At 43.7% G+C, this 15,756-nt stretch overlaps 1 protein-coding gene across 1 annotated transcript in view; it reads left to right on the plus strand.

The window, feature by feature from the left end:
- Positions 1-15,756, plus strand: part of NRK (Nik related kinase) — a 133,005-nt gene that overhangs the window by 110,472 nt on the left and 6,777 nt on the right. Inside the window, exons 27-29 of the mRNA XM_030576051.1 lie at positions 2,239-2,339; positions 3,823-3,972; positions 6,332-6,491. Coding sequence (XP_030431911.1) covers positions 2,239-2,339; positions 3,823-3,972; positions 6,332-6,491 — 411 coding nt within the window. The remainder of the gene's footprint in view (positions 1-2,238; positions 2,340-3,822; positions 3,973-6,331; positions 6,492-15,756) is intronic.

The following is a 15,756-nucleotide window of genomic DNA, read 5'->3' on the forward strand; positions in this document are numbered from 1 at the left end:
TGAATACCCACTTCGTCAGATGCAACGAACGAAGTGGGTATTCACCCACGAAAGCTCATGCTCCAAAACGTCTGTTAGTCTATAAGGTGCCACAGGATTCTTTGCTGCTTTTACAGATCCAGACTAACACAGCTACCCCTCTGATATTTGACATTTCCAGTTTACCAAACTGTAGTCATGTCTATAGGAGCTGTGCGGATGCCCTTGGACTTTGCAGACAGCATCCCCTTCTCAACTTTGACCTTCAGCAAAATGCAATGTATTCCTCTCTCTCCGTAGTCAGATAGACAGGGATTGTCTCTGTTGCTTTGCTGCTTTGGACGAGCAGCAGCTGCTATTTCACCATTTGCAAATCCTTGTGTATTCTGACCTTTGTCCTTACAGGCACTTTTCCTGTAGAGAGCAAGAAAAGGCTGTTTTTTATTTTCTCTGCGTAGGTTGGCCTTTCTCATCAGTATACTATCCTTGTCCAGCCCCGCCCCTTCACCCAGCTGCCATTATGTGTTGTGCCTGTTCAAAATGGTCCTGTCTGAGCAGCATGTGCAGAGCACACCCTTACTTCCCCAGAAATAATTCTTACCTAACTCGTGTAATACCTGCGTCTTTTTTAGAGAACATGACTGTAATTTGCCACACAGACACTGAATGTAAAATGAGGCAGAAATGTGTAGGAAAGCAACACCCTTGTGGCCTGGTCTATTTCTGAGGGAAATGCTCATGTCTGGCAGAATTAAAATAAAACAGGCCAAAAAAGCCTTAATTTTCAGTGCCCGGCTCTGTGTTTACTGTTCATAAACCCAATGTGAGTTTAACCAACTCAAAGAAATTGCTCCTCTCTGAAATGCTTAACACTTGGGGAGGCCACCACCAACACACACACTGAGATGAGAATAAAGCCTTTAGAGCTCCGCGAAGGAGCTCAGCAAACCGCTGGCCCTCCTTTTGTAGCCTAGAAGATATCACAACATGCGCTTGATAGCGTCGCTAAGTAATGCCGGCGGGGGTCTGTTGCATGACAGAAAATCCTTTCAAAAAGCAATTGTCTATGGAAGAGTTTGCACAGCTGTTTATCCCATGATTTCCCTAGCCTCTAGCAGCGATTTGAGGCCATCTCGCTGAATAGAAGCAGAAATGGATGATCGAGACCATTATGGCAGGCTTTTTGTTGTTTGTTTGTACAGGACCTCGCGTGATGGGCCTGGGGGCATCCATGCACTCCTGCAATACCCACACTAAACCAAATAAATAAGAAACATAACCAAAAGAGTATGGAAGTGGAGATGTTGTCTTATGGCCACTGCCATAAAGCCACGATAGCGCCCTTAGCTTCTCTGAGAATGGGAATAATAGACTTGCTTAGTTGATAGGGGCAGTGTGAAGACTAATTCATTAAATTTTTTATACTGCTTTGAGATCTGTACAACAAAAAGTGCTATAGAACAGCCCAACTCGGTGCCATTGAAGGTAATGGAATGACTCCAGTAATGAGCATTGGATCAGGCACTAGGGACTATTATAATTGTTAAGCATTCATGCCAGAAATCTGACTGTAGTTTCTTGTCCAACCCAGGAACAGAAAATTATCCTCTGACCTATATACATTGAGTCTAAAAGCTTTGACTTCCCATCACGAATACTAGTAATGAACTGCTTGCAAACACTGCACAGATCTTTCTATGCCTCAGTTTACTCATCTTTAAAATACCACCTTTGTAAAGAATTTTGAGCAGCAGATAAAAGTATAGGCCCAAGTGTAGACTTCAATAAAATAATAATTTTGCATTGCTTCCTTCCTCTCTTGGGTCCCTATAGTGACCATGTAGGCCCCAGTCTTGTATACACCTATGCATGTGAGTAACTTCATCACATACAAAAGTGCTTGCAAGAACAGAGCCTTAGATTCAGTGTTTTTGGGCACTGACCTGTCTTGATTGTCTGTAAGGTAGCTAGCATAAATTTTGGGTGATAAATAAATATTAATAATAGCAATAAGTATTGGCTGTGTTACTGAAAGTTATTGAACTATAGGTTCAAAGTAAAAGAGAGATTCTTTACAAGTAGTTGTTAAATATCAACAACCAGCATCTAATCCCATTACTCAGTGAATGGTACCTTACTCTAAAAATAGTCCCATTGAAATTATTGGGTGTGATTAAGGGCATCGGAATCTGAACTCAAAGTATTTTTTATTTCTTTGGGCCATCTGAAACCGAAATAATTGTTCCTTTTGTATTGTAGTGAAATATGAGAGAATCAAATTTCTTGTTATTGCTTTGAAAAGCTCCGTGGAGGTGTATGCTTGGGCTCCAAAGCCCTATCATAAATTTATGGCTTTTAAGGTAAGATCTCATCTTGGTTTAAAGGTATCATTAGCACCCACTGTTTTATCCCCCATCGGCTGTTCCAGATTTTGTTGCTTTGTGTAACATTTATTTTTGATTTAGGAGCAAACGAGTAAACTTTTTTTTAATTTAGACCATTTTGCTCACCATGCAAATGCCATATATCAAATTGTCTCTTAAACATTGCAGACATGCTTTTAGTAACAATCAACAATTGTTTAAAACATCTTGTCTAAAATATGTGTCTGGACACAAGCAAATGAACTGCCCCGACAGTAAGGGGGAATAATTCCTAAGAGTTGACTTTTCAAGAGTGCTCAATGGTGGTCTAATACCCTATAAAAATCGGGGGGGGGGGGGAGGGGTTAGGGCACCTAAAGGAGTTAGGAACCTTATGCAAGTCAATAGGAGTTCGATACCTAACTCCCTTAGGATTCTTTAATCGTAAAATCCCAGCCCTTGAGGTCAGTAAGAAAGGTCCCATTGACTTCAGTGGGAGCAAAATATAGCCAGCACTGAGCACATCTGGAGATGTCACCCGAAATTAATCAAATTTAGCACAGAAATGTGACTGATGACCATCGTGCTCAGCTGCATAATTCAGCTTCTAGGTTACAGAATCAGTAAGGTACTGTCAACAACATTTAATTTCGAGTACGTGGAAAGAAACACCTAAACCTTTCCTTGGAATCAAGATAATTGTGACAGAGACTGAACAAACTTTTGGGTTTCATCCAAAATAAACAGTAGAAAGTTGATTGAAGCAGAATGTTACTCTGAGACAGGAAATCGCAAACTCAGATCTTTGATTAACAGAGAAATAAGAATGCTGCAATACTAGAAGATGGCATGGCTCAGACAAGGGACCAAATTTTGTTTGATTTATCTAGCAGTTCATAGACTTAAGTGGGACTAATCACCTGAGTTAGATAAACAGATACTAGCTGTAAGGCCGAATTCTGCCCTTTAGCTATAGAATATTGGGATTACAGTTGTAATTGAGAAGATAATTTGACCCTGCATCTAGTATAGGGATGTATTTTTTAATAAACTGGCTCTTTACATTAGAAGTAGTAACTCCTTTGTCTTCAGTATATAATTAATATGTCTAATTAATAGATCATTGAATGTACTCATTTACAAATTAACTAAGGTCAGGATATAAACTGCTTCCTATGAGTATCTTTCGAGGTTTTGGTACATTTATCGTCACACCTCCTCTGTTATTCTTTTACACTTCTCATTAACTTGCACCTTTTGGTTGAACAAGGAAGATGATAAGATTCCTTTGTAACACAGGAACAGAGACACTGATGTAAATGTGACATAACCACCCAGTTTTTGAGTTCTAGTAAATATTGGAAAAGGTCATATTTGTAAATGTAAAAATAACAAACCCAGAAACCAGCGACTCAGTCAGCAGTTACTATATTCAGAATGTGTTTGTAATTGTATCTGACTTTTTTTTTTCTCTTTCCAGTCATTCACTTCACTTCATCACAAACCACTGTCAGTTGACCTGACAGTTGAAAATGGACAAAGATTAAAAGTGATCTATGGCTCACAAGTGGGATTTCATGCTATCGATGTTGACTCTGGGTCTGTGTATGACCTGTACTTGCCAACTCATGTAAGAGATTACTTCCTAAGGCTGAAATAATTGAGCTGTTTCCTTATTTATTCCTCGTTGCTATAGGTTAATGGTGATTAGATCAGTGGTTTGGATCTAGGTTATCTTCTAAGAATGTATATAATTTAGGTTAGCCGACAAAATGTTAGTGTTCGAACACTTTAGAAGCCACCATGCAGATGGACCCCAGTGCTCACAGTAGGTCTCTGTGCAGAGACAACGGTCCACTAGGATGGATTTCTGTGCATGATTGGGGTCTAACTACAAAATGAGCCAAAACAAATCCCCTGAACTTTGGGGAGATTTGATTCCAGATCAAAACTTTATTGTCTGTGCTCCGAACTTTTTACTCTTTTTACATGTTATCCACCCCCCCCCCCATTCTGCATCTTCCAACACAGAGAAGCCCACTCCTATGGCATCTTATCTCTGGAAACCTAGCTGAAGACCAGCCCAACTCCTAGGCACCCAGACAAGCAGCGCCTGCCAAACTATGCCAGTACAGTAATTCTAGTAGTTACCGTGATGTTAATTTTGTAAACTCATTTGCATTAAAATGTAACTTTTATGTAGATATCTAGTTGTTGAAAACAATTCTTTCTATTGATCCACTTGCTAAAGGCCCATGTTATTTTTATATGTGGCATGAAGTGGTTTCTTTCATCAAGATAATAGCACCATTAAGATTATGGCACCATTCAAAGTTCAGACTAGTTTATAAGTCTAACCAGGATTGCCTGCCCACTGCATGTGTAATTTGGTTGCTAAGCATGGCAAACAATTTCTAGCACAATAGATAAAAGGCAAGGGACAAGGTGAACCATTTTAAAGGATTTAGTTTTGCAACACACTCCAGATATAATGAGGTACATCAGGAAAGAGATTTCCCAGGTGAACGCCCTGAATATGGGGCACCTGTAGAAGAGCTGTGACTCCCTTTGGGTGCACTCTTCCCTGTAAGTCAGCATGTGCTAAAAATACTTTTTCCCTCAAGAGTCTTGGATCAGAAATAAATGTGCTGCTACAGTGGGCTGTATCTGTTGTAGTATTTTGTTATTTTGGGGACTGTCTGATAGATGATAATTATCACAAGGCGGTTTTCAGTGTTGGCAGCCCAGACTTATTTTAATCTAACAGACTGAACTGAGACACGCTTGCTTTCTGTGCCCTCTTCTCCCTGTTCCCTCTCTCTCTCTTTCTCGTCTGCATTGCTCATGAGAATACCAAGGCAACGCATTAAAATTGCTCTCCGACTCTGGATACCCGTTTTAGTGTTACGGATAGTAGTTGCAGAGACACGGACTCAAGTGGTTGGCCTGAGTGTATTCAGTTCGGCAAGTACCGCTTCTGTGCTTTTCTGTTTGTTGTGCCATTACAGTGTGCATAAGTGTATGGGGTTGAAAAAGAAAAGATATGTGTGTTATTGGCTTGTGAAAAATGACACTCCGCTTGTCTGTCTCTTCCTGTGGAAATGCTGATTGCAAGGATATTTCATTGTTTACATAAAGGGAAAAGATCCTGTTAGTGTTCTAGAAATGCTTAGTTATTGTTTTGTTTTTTATCTGAAAGTACTTGCCATAAAACCCTCACCTCCCATAATTATGTGCTGCTTATAAATCCTTTCACACTTGGGAAGTGTGTTGGCTGCTGTGAGAGTGAGTCTGGGTCCCATTCTGCTGTTTGTTTTATTGCATGCAATGCATCCTTCCTCTGGTGCAGGTGTAAAATGTAAAGCCAATAGTATGTAAAGTAGCACTTTCGATGTTTAAGGACACTGTGTGCAAAGCAGGGAAAGACCTTGCAGAGATGTTCACATTTCGAAAGCTCAGGTGATTCTTTCAAAGTAGCATAAATATTAGCTTCAGAAGTGCTAATGAATCATTGTTTTAGCTCATGAGTTATGCTAGGTGTTTATCACAGAAAATGGAAGCGTTGGGTTCCTGGAATAGGGAAGTCAAGTAAGTTGTCTCCCATCCTCTTCTAAAATCATCTTTGAATTAAAATACGGCTCACACTCCTTCTGTCACTTTATATAGCAGCATTTCATGAACAAGTCAATAAATCTCATTGTATCTCAGATGCTCCTTGGCTTCTTTATACCAAGTAATACTGGTAAATATAAAGTGAAAAATTGAACAGTGACTTCTCTACAAACCTAGCATAATAATATCTAAAAGGGGGGGAAATAGAATAGCCCTTTTCAGCTAGCAAAACATATAGCCCATCATAAACCAGGTATTTACTTTCTGTGAGCGGTGAGTCACTTGTTTTTATTGCTCTGCCAAGCTATTTAGATGGATATAGTCACTAAAAGTGCAGTCCATTTTCTGATATAAATCTTAATAAAATACGATTTCAGATCCAGGGGACTATTCACCCACATGCCATTATTATCCTCCCTAATACCAGTGGAACAGAACTTCTACTCACCTATGAAGATGAAGGAATCTACATTGATATATATGGGCACTTCACCAAGGAAACTGTTTTACAGTGGGGAGAAATGCCAGCATCTGTAGGTAAATATAAAAAACAGCACTGTGTTGTAGTCTGAGTTCCTGATTAGGCTTGTGACCCTGTGAAAGGGGATGGCACATTAAGCCACTTCTGGTTGAAACAGATTTCTAATGAGCAGATAGATGTCCATGGATTTCTGTGCATTCCTGAGCCAATCAATGATTATAAAAGGGTCTCTACATTTGTTTGTATTCATTTCATGGTGTTTATGCCATAAAGGGTTTACTACACAGTCAGAGTTTGTCTTCTAGGATGGAGGCCTTCCAATAGGTTTATTCTTGTGTCTGGTAATCATTTTAGTGGGTTACAAAGGAATGAAAAAGTGAGGCTGTTTCCTGCCTTGAATCTTTGATATCCATGGTATTTTGTATAGAAATTCACAGTATGTAGAAAGTACAGTAATTTAATGGGTCTATAATAGTGTTTCTCAATCTTGTTCCACCGCTTGTTCAGGGAAAGCCCCGGCGGGCCAGGCCAGTTTGTTTACCTCTCCCGTCCGCAGGTCCGGCCGATCGTGGCTCTCACTGGCCACGGATTGCTGCTCCGAACCAATAGGAGCTGCTGGAAGTGATGCGGGCCAAGGGACTTACTGTTTGAGAAACACTCGTCTATAACCATAACATCCTATCAAATTGTGCTTCATTTTTATCATCCATTCAAAGTACAACAGATTAGATATAGCGTTAGATGGGGTATCAGGCTATCCATGTTTTCATCCGGCCTCACAAATGCTAAAAAGGAGGGTCTGATTATTTTTCATCAGGCCTGTTTTTTTTCTTTAGGTTTCCAATTGTTAATGTTGTAACTAAGGACAAAGAAAACCAACCTCTGGCAAAATTTTGTATTTGTAAATTTCACCTGATTGGCTTTCTATTTCTGTGAATTCTTATTTTTCTTCATTTTTTTTTTTAAGTTACAAGCAAATCATAGCAAAACTGACCTAATTCGTTTCTCATGCTGGTGTAAATCTGGAGTTCCTCCATTAAATTGGTAGAATTACATCAGAGGCCCATCTTTTCTAGAGGGCTTCCAGCCACCCTTCAGAGCATGAGACCCACCTCTGTCTTGAACTCAGATGCCTGCATGGTACCATATTCACTGTGCTGCCGCCATAGCTCTGAGCAGCAAAACCACTTTAAGAATCATTTTAAGAATAGGTTCACTTTTGTATATATTAAAGCCAGGTCTACATTAAAAAGTTAGGTCAACCCAGCTACGTTGCCTCAAGGATGTGGAAAATCCACCTAGTTAAGCTAACCTGACCCCTGGTGTAGACAGTGCTAGGTGGATGGAAGAATTCTTCTATCAATCTAGCTATCACAGGTAGGATTAACTACAGTGACTGGAGAACCCCTTGCTTCACTGTAGTGTCTGCACTTCAGTGGCAGCATTTCTAGTGAAGGCCTGGCTTCAGACTTGGTCTACATTTATACCTGCATAGCCGTGCTGATCAGGCATATGAAAAAGCCACATGCCTTACCAACATAGCTAGGCCTACAACCCCCATGCTCCCCCATACACACAGCGTAGACACAGCTATACCAACAGACTAGGTACTGTACGTTCCTTCTCCTCTGCAAATAGTGTCCTCTTCATTTTCCAACCCAAATATTAAGCCGTAGAGTGAAATTAAAACACATCAAGTACATCCGCCTCTATGCTGTATTAATGTTTAATGCCATAGGATACACTGAGCCTCTACATCTCACAAGCTAACGTTAGTATGAAACAATCACTGATAAAAGAACCATTACCCAGTATGGTTAGGAAAAGAAAAGTTCTGTCTGTGAGTATTAACTCTAATGGGAAGCTGGATTGCAAAATGGAGACAGCAGCCTGCAGGAGATGTGATGCCATGGAAAGTGCATTCCTTTAGCCTGAATTGGAGCTGCATGCTCTTAAGAAGGGCATAGCATTACAGTTTAAAAAGCAATCTTAATGTTTCCTCCAAAGTAACGTTGGTGCATATATGATCAGCTTAAATATTTAAGCTCTTTTTTCTTCTTCTTATAAATGCGCTCCATGGATTTGCACTCATTTTTCCCCCGTTGGGAAGCAACAAAATTTTAAAGCCGGCTTTATTTACCATCCTGTGGTGTCAGACATTTTCCTGGATCTTGTCTCTAACGATTTTTAAAGCATGGATGAACTTGTAGCTATTATGAGATTGTCTGTATTATTTGAATGTGCGGTAAGTGCCAACAGTGTTTGGCTCTGTACAAGACATAGTCCTTGTCCCAAGTTGTTTTCTTTTAGAAGATGAACAAAGATCAGACAAAATTACAGAGGGAGCCCCAGAGGCAAATATATGAGGTTATATATAAGGAACTAAGTGTTTTATTACCTTTAGCTTCAGAAAAGTAATTGCAGTAAGGTTTGCATATATGCCAACTCTTACGGCATACTTCAAAAAGGGGAGTTTGTGATTTTGGGCATCAATACCTGTCTACAAGAATATTCCTGTTTAATCCAGAGTTAGCTGGAGATTTTCGAAGGCACAAAGAACAGTCAATGGCAGTTGTGTGCCTAAATACCTGTTGTGCCTTTGCAAATCCTCCTCCCTCATTGCTTAAAGCAGTGAGACAGCAAACCCACAGAAATGTTTAGGTAGCTTGTAAAGATCTACTGTGTACTGGGCATACATGAGGACTATGCTGTTTTATCATAGATCGGGATTTCAAGGCAGATCTCCCAGGGGTGTAAACTGAAGTCAGCAGAGTTAAATAGATTTACAGCAGCTTCATGCTAGTGAAGTGGCAGCTGCCATTTCTTCAGGATGCTCTGCTGTGCACTAGAGCAGGGGAGCCCCAACTTTTTCCTGAGGTGGATAGCATCGTAAGAGAAAGATGACCTGGTGGCTATTCCCCTTTCCATTCAGGATCGCACAACCACCTCCCCTCCCCTTCACAATCGCACAGCATCCTTTGGGTGTCTACAGGAATGGCTTACATGCACAAAGTGACAGCAAGCAAGTAGCTGACTGGAGGGGGGAGGGATAGCTCAGTGGTTTGAGCATTGGCCTGCTAAACCCAGAGTTGTGAGTTCAGTCCTTGGGGGGCCACTTAGGGATCTGAGGCAAAATCAGTATTTGGTCCTGTTAGTGAAGGCAGGGGACTGGACTTGATGATCCTTTGGGGTCCCTTCCAGTCCTATGAGATAGGCATATCTCCATATAGTACTTATTTTTAACTTCTTTTAATGGAGTTTAACAGCTAGGAACAGCAAGGAGAAGACAGCTCTGGAGGACTAACCAGCTCTCCACAGGCCACCACCAAGGGCTGTGCAGACAAACAAGACAGTTTATCCTTGGAAGAAGGGCACTCTTTCTCTCTTCCCCTCCTGCTGGCCAGGGCTCAGCCACTGGCCTCCAAACCATCCTTCCAGTCAACCTTAGGCCACCACATTTCCAATATTACTACACCGCTGTCTGCAGTGGTCTTGACTATCCCAGTCTAGGGCTTCTTGGAGTAGAAATTGTCAATCATAATGAGTTTGAAGGGGTCTTGTCCTGTGGCACCAGATGTTCCACATGTGATTGGAGTCAGAGTTCATCTAGAGCAGGGGTAGGCAACCTATGGCATGTGTGCCAAAGATGGCACATAAGCCGATTTTTAAATCCTACCCAGCCTGACCTGGCCTGCTCTTCTCCTCCCTCTGCTCCTCCTGCCCCTCCCCCCGCAGGGGCAAGGGCAGGGGGCAGAAGCTTGGTCCTGCCGGCTCCCCTGCCTCTTCCCATAGTGTGTTGGGTTCCTGCCCCTCCTTCGCCTCTCCGTCCCTCCCTCCCTGCCGGCCAACCAGCTGATGGCCCTTGCAAGGGATGGGGTCGGGAAGGAGCAGAGTCAATGTGCTCGCTGCTCCCGGCAGAGGCAGGGCCTTGGGGAAGGGGGGGTGGAATAGGGGCATATCCCCTCCAGCTCCCTGCTCTGACCCCCCCTCACACACACCTCAGCCCTCTGTGCTGACTCACACACACATACACACAGCGCTCTGCCCTTGCCCCCCCCACACACATCCAGCCCTCCGCCCTGAGCCCTGCAGCCCCACACACACCCCAAGCCCCTGCCCTGAGCCCTCTACCCCCCTCATACACACCCAGCCCTCTGCTTGACTCCTTCATCCCCCCCATGACCCCAGCCCTGACTCTGGCAGCCCTACACATACGCAGCCCCCCCTGCCCTGACACCTGCACCCCCCTCACATGCCCCCAGCCCTCTGCCCTGACTCTTGCGCACCCCGTGCAGCCCCACATCCTGACTCTTGCACCCCCCACATCCCCACCCCCACCCTGAGCACCAAACAGGAGCTCCTGCACCCCCCTCCCCACATTCCCACCTGCACCCCTCGCACCAAATGGGAGCTGCCCAGGTAAGTGCCCCCACACCCAAACCTCTTGCCTCAACCCTGAGCCCCCTCCCCCATTCTAGCTCCTGGCCAGACCCTCCACCCCCAGCCCTGTGCTCAGTCCACTCCCACCCTCAGCTCAGTGCAGAGAGAGGAAGAGAATGGGCCAGAACCAGGGAGAAGGTAGGTACCCACTGTATGTGGGCAGGGCCGGGACCCCAGGCTGGCAGTGGGCTGAGCGGGTCCGGCAGCCAGGATCCCAGATGGCACGAGCCGGCAGATGGAACCCCTGAGCGGCAGCAGGCTGAGCTCTCGACCGACTGCCAGTCTGGTGTTCTGGCTGCCAGCCCTCCACAGCCCACTGCAGTCTGGGGTTCTGGCTGCCGGCCCCGCACAGCCCACTGCAGTCTGGGGTTCTGGCTGCCAGCCCTCCACAGCCCACCGCCAGTCTGGGGTTCTGGCTGCCGGCCCCGCACAGCCCACCGCCGGTCTGGGGTTCTGGCTGCCGGCCCCGCACAGCCCACCGCCGGTCTGGGGTTCTGGCTGCCGGCCCCGCACAGCCCACCGCCGGCCTGGGGTTCTGCCTGCCGGCCCCGCACAGCCCACCGCCGGCCTGGGGTTCTGCCTGCCGGCCCCGCACAGCCCACCGCCGGTCTGGGGTTCTGCCTGCCGGCCCCGCACAGCCCACCGCCGGTCTGGGGTTCTGGCTGCCGGCCCCGCACAGCCCACCGCCGGTCTGGGGTTCTGGCTGCCGGTCCCTCACAGCCCACCGCCGGTCTGGGGTTCTGGCTGCCGGCCCCGCACAGCCCACCGCCGGTCTGGGGTTCTGGCTGCCGGCCCCGCACAGCCCACCGCCGGTCTGGGGTTCTGGCTGCCGGCCCCGCACAGCCCACCGCCGGTCTGGGGTTCTGGCTGCCGGCCCCGCACAGTCCACCGCCGGTCCGGGGTTCTGGCTGCCGGCCCTCCACAACCCACTGCAGTCTGGGGTTTTGGCTGCCAGACTCTTGCCAGTCGGGGTCCCGGCTGCAGGCCCCGCTCAGCCTGCTGCCGGCCTAGGTGAACAGAACCCCAGACCAGCAGCAGGCTGCGCAGGCCGGCAGCATAAGATTTAATTTAATTTTAAATGAAGCTTCTGAAACATTTTGAAAACTTTGTTTATTTTACAATACAACACTAATTTAGTTATATAATATATAGACTTCTAAAAACATTAAAATGTATTACCCGCACATGAAACGTTAAATTAAAGTGATTAAATGATGACTCAGCCCACCATTTCTGAAAGGTTGCCGACCCCTGATCTGGAGGCAAACGGACCCAGGCCATGACTTCTGGCTCAAGCCAAATCCTAAACTTTGGGGGCTTCGAAGAGCCTGATTTAGTATTTTCTTTTAAGCATGCATTTTCCACCAATGCTCCCTCATACTCTTGCTCCTCTGAAATTCTTGGCTCAGGCCAAAAGCATTGAAATATTACGAGAGAAACTCAGGTCGCCACATTTCTTGCATGGCCAAACCTAAGAAGAACTTCCAAGTTTCTCAAGAGATCCTGTTCCCTTGAAACTTCCACACTTAACCAGGTTATGACAACAATCTGTGTGAACTGTACTGAAGATTTTCCTCTTATGAATTTCGACCTCGTTTTTCCAGAGGTGAAAGATTTGTGTGTTAACTCAGGGTTCTAGCTAGCTGACACTGGCTTGATTCTAAATATATAGTCTCATTCTTTAACAAAATTATTTTGGGTAGTAAACTTCCCTGGTCTATTAGAATATCTTAAGTGATTGAGAAAGGTGGCAAATACTTCCAATATAACTGATGGATCTAGGGCAGGAAAACTAAAAATAGCAGCCTCTTGTAGTCTTTAAGGTGAGACCTGTGCGGCCAATCCATTAATCAGAAATTGGAATGAGGAAACTCAAATCCAGTGGGAAATTAAAATTGTAGAACTACTCTATCTATATTTAATTGGTGAGCTATTTCAGCTATGTGGGGCTACACACAAATAGAGATAGCGTGTTTTCTTATATAACACATGATTTTTTAAAAAGTATGGGGTACTTGTGTCTTTTCATATTCATAAAAATTATTAAAAGCATGATTTTGGGGGGTGGTTTGGATGTCCTTTACAAGGAAGCAGAAAGGATATTGCTGCAAAGAAATGGAGCACTCTAGCCAAAGCATCTTATAATGACATTGCTGTATCAACACACTTTATTGGTTCATGAAATAATTGCAGCCCAGTTCATGCAAAGAAGCGGTCTGCTCATATCAGAATGATTCTTATTGTCCTTAAGAAAACTACAGCTTGGACCTCATTTACAGCTGTTCCTGGACCCTTAGTGCACCCACAAAATTCCCTGGGTTTTATTTCTATACACTCAAGTATTGATTGAGGAATGAGCAGCTAGTATAAGCCCAGAAGTTTGGGATATAGCTACATAGATATTTACACATTTTTTAAAGGCTTATTTAAAACACACTAAGTTGTGTGTAACTTTGTTTTGGTAGGGACACGCAGCACATCAGACATGCGCACCTTAACTTGTCCAGTGCAGCCTAACCAGGACAAGAACATGCTCACATGAACAATGTGTGACAAAGGGGAGTTTCTGGTGAAGCTACTAACGCTTTTTCTTTAGATAATTTCACAGCACCAGCATTCTTAGTCTAATGAAAAAACGTTTCATAGTTAGGAAGAAGAGCCTGTTCTGCATGTTGGATATCTAGGGCATAAATAATGTATTTTCACCTTGGAAGTTCCTATAGACACTAACTTCAGGGCTTTCCTTGAAACAGCCTGATCTGAACTCCCATTGAAGTGAACTGCTTGAGCACTATGCTAACTTCTATGCTATTTGCCAGGGCTTAAAGGAATATTATGGCAGGCTTCCACGGTGCTGTACAAATGACCCTTCCTTGAGTATATGCTGCATTTCCAAAGTGAAATAATGAGTTCACAGGGAAACAGGCAGTAACCAGAAAACTGCTCAGCTGTGATTTAGTAACAGTATTATACTGCCTTGCCTCTGGCACCAGAGGCAGAACTTGTCACCCTGGTTTGCAATGGGTTTAGCTTTATAATTTATGTATTTCTAAATTCTGTCCTCAGATACATGCATGCCATTATCCTTGTATCTGAAGACAGAATTTGGGACATAGTAGTAAATTGGTGGCTGATAAATGGATGACGTGTGACTCTGAACAGTATCATTTGTAGTATTTAACTGTAAAAGGCAGTGTTCTGTGCCCCAATAGGGCAAATTATTTCCCATCCAAAATGCAGAGTCCTTGAAATATCTCTGCTTACGGAAACCTTGGAGGGCCAGCGATTAATCAAAATGTAAACTCAGTTCCCTTCAGGGTTAACTCTGTTTATGCATGTTTGTGTGTATGTAAATAGGCTTGGAAGAATTAGATTTGTATCTGTAAATGTCTGTAAACATAGATTTCACCATCACAAACTGACAAAAAAAAATTCCCATTGATGACATTGAAATTTCCAGATATGCAAAGTAAGAAAAATGCTGCTTTAGAACTTACTGGGGTTTGATTTAAGGACATTTACTTTGTATACTTTGACATGTGATGGTGACAATTTATATTTCAACTATAGTAAAGCTTTAACTTTTGAATTTCAATGCCTACTCTCATTAAATAATTCTTGTCTAACTCTCCCATAATTTCCCACAGCTGTGAAAATTTAAATCGACAAAAACTGAAAAAAATTGCTTAAAATAAGCATCAATTTTACCCATCAATTTTTTTTTAAGAAAAGTTAAATTCTACCAAGCTTCTATATAAAGAACACCAGATCTAGTGTCCTCAGTGGGTCTGCTAGAGCAAGTAAAGGTTTTGCAGGATGAAGTCATGAGGCAACATATTTAGTTAGTGTTTTTCTTGAACAATGTGAGCAAAGCCCCGAGGAAAGGATTGGACATGTCACCAAAATCCCGAGAGAAAAACACAGTCATTCTTGAAGGGGTTCAATATATTTGTGCACAATCTTTTGTATGTTGGTGTGCTGAGTATGACAAATTAGGCCAGCAAAACACAAATTAGAGACCTTTCTAAAGTGTGATTGTGCCTCTAGTTATAGCCCAGTAATCACAGAGAGAGGGACTGTGTTAGGAGTAGCAAAGGCAGGGGCATGCAAATCATCCCCTTCTGGCACCATGGAAATTAATCTCTTAAGGTAATACATGCTGAGATTTCCACAAACTCCAGCTAGGGTCTTGGGGGTAGCCCTTGTCAGAAGTAGGCACTGTTACTGGGGAGGTGGAGACTAGAGCCTATGCAGAGGCACTGGTGTCCTATGAAGCTCTTGGAATTTGCCACATTTGGGGTGAAAGCTGTGGCATTTTCTGTGGGAGCAAACTTCATGCCCTTGACAGGTGATGAGATCTGGCAAGGGGCTCTTTGCAGAGATTTCCTCCTCCCAGCTAGCCTGCTCCCATGGCTTTCCCATGGGAGGGGTTGAGCTGAGCCAATATACTGCAGCAGGCATTGTAACAGTTCAGTATCTTCCCAGTTTATTTCTGGTCCTGCCCTCCGTAATTCATTTAAGGATACGTGGAAGGGAAGTCACATAGTGCATGAAATTTTAAGCATCCTGTGGGTTGTGAAGCTCACTCTATCAAGAGTAGAATTTAATTCTAATATACTAGAGCACACCCTTAAGTATTGATTTGTATCTCACCAGCATGTTAATTATCTGATGCATTTCATTCATGATAAGATATTAGAGTCCTGTTATCTAAAAAGTCCAGGATCTATTGTTGAATGCGTAAGGGAGCCAACTTCCAATCTACATTATTCCACTCCCATCCTCCTTTCTGATGGTACTTTAAAATGAACCAGTGCAATCCATGGAATGTCAGACCTATTTGGTGCTGCAGTCAGCAAAAGGGATGAATGCTTGCCAGAG

Source organism: Gopherus evgoodei, chromosome 9 (assembly GCF_007399415.2).
Source record: "Gopherus evgoodei ecotype Sinaloan lineage chromosome 9, rGopEvg1_v1.p, whole genome shotgun sequence".
Taxonomy (NCBI): domain Eukaryota; kingdom Metazoa; phylum Chordata; order Testudines; family Testudinidae; genus Gopherus; species Gopherus evgoodei.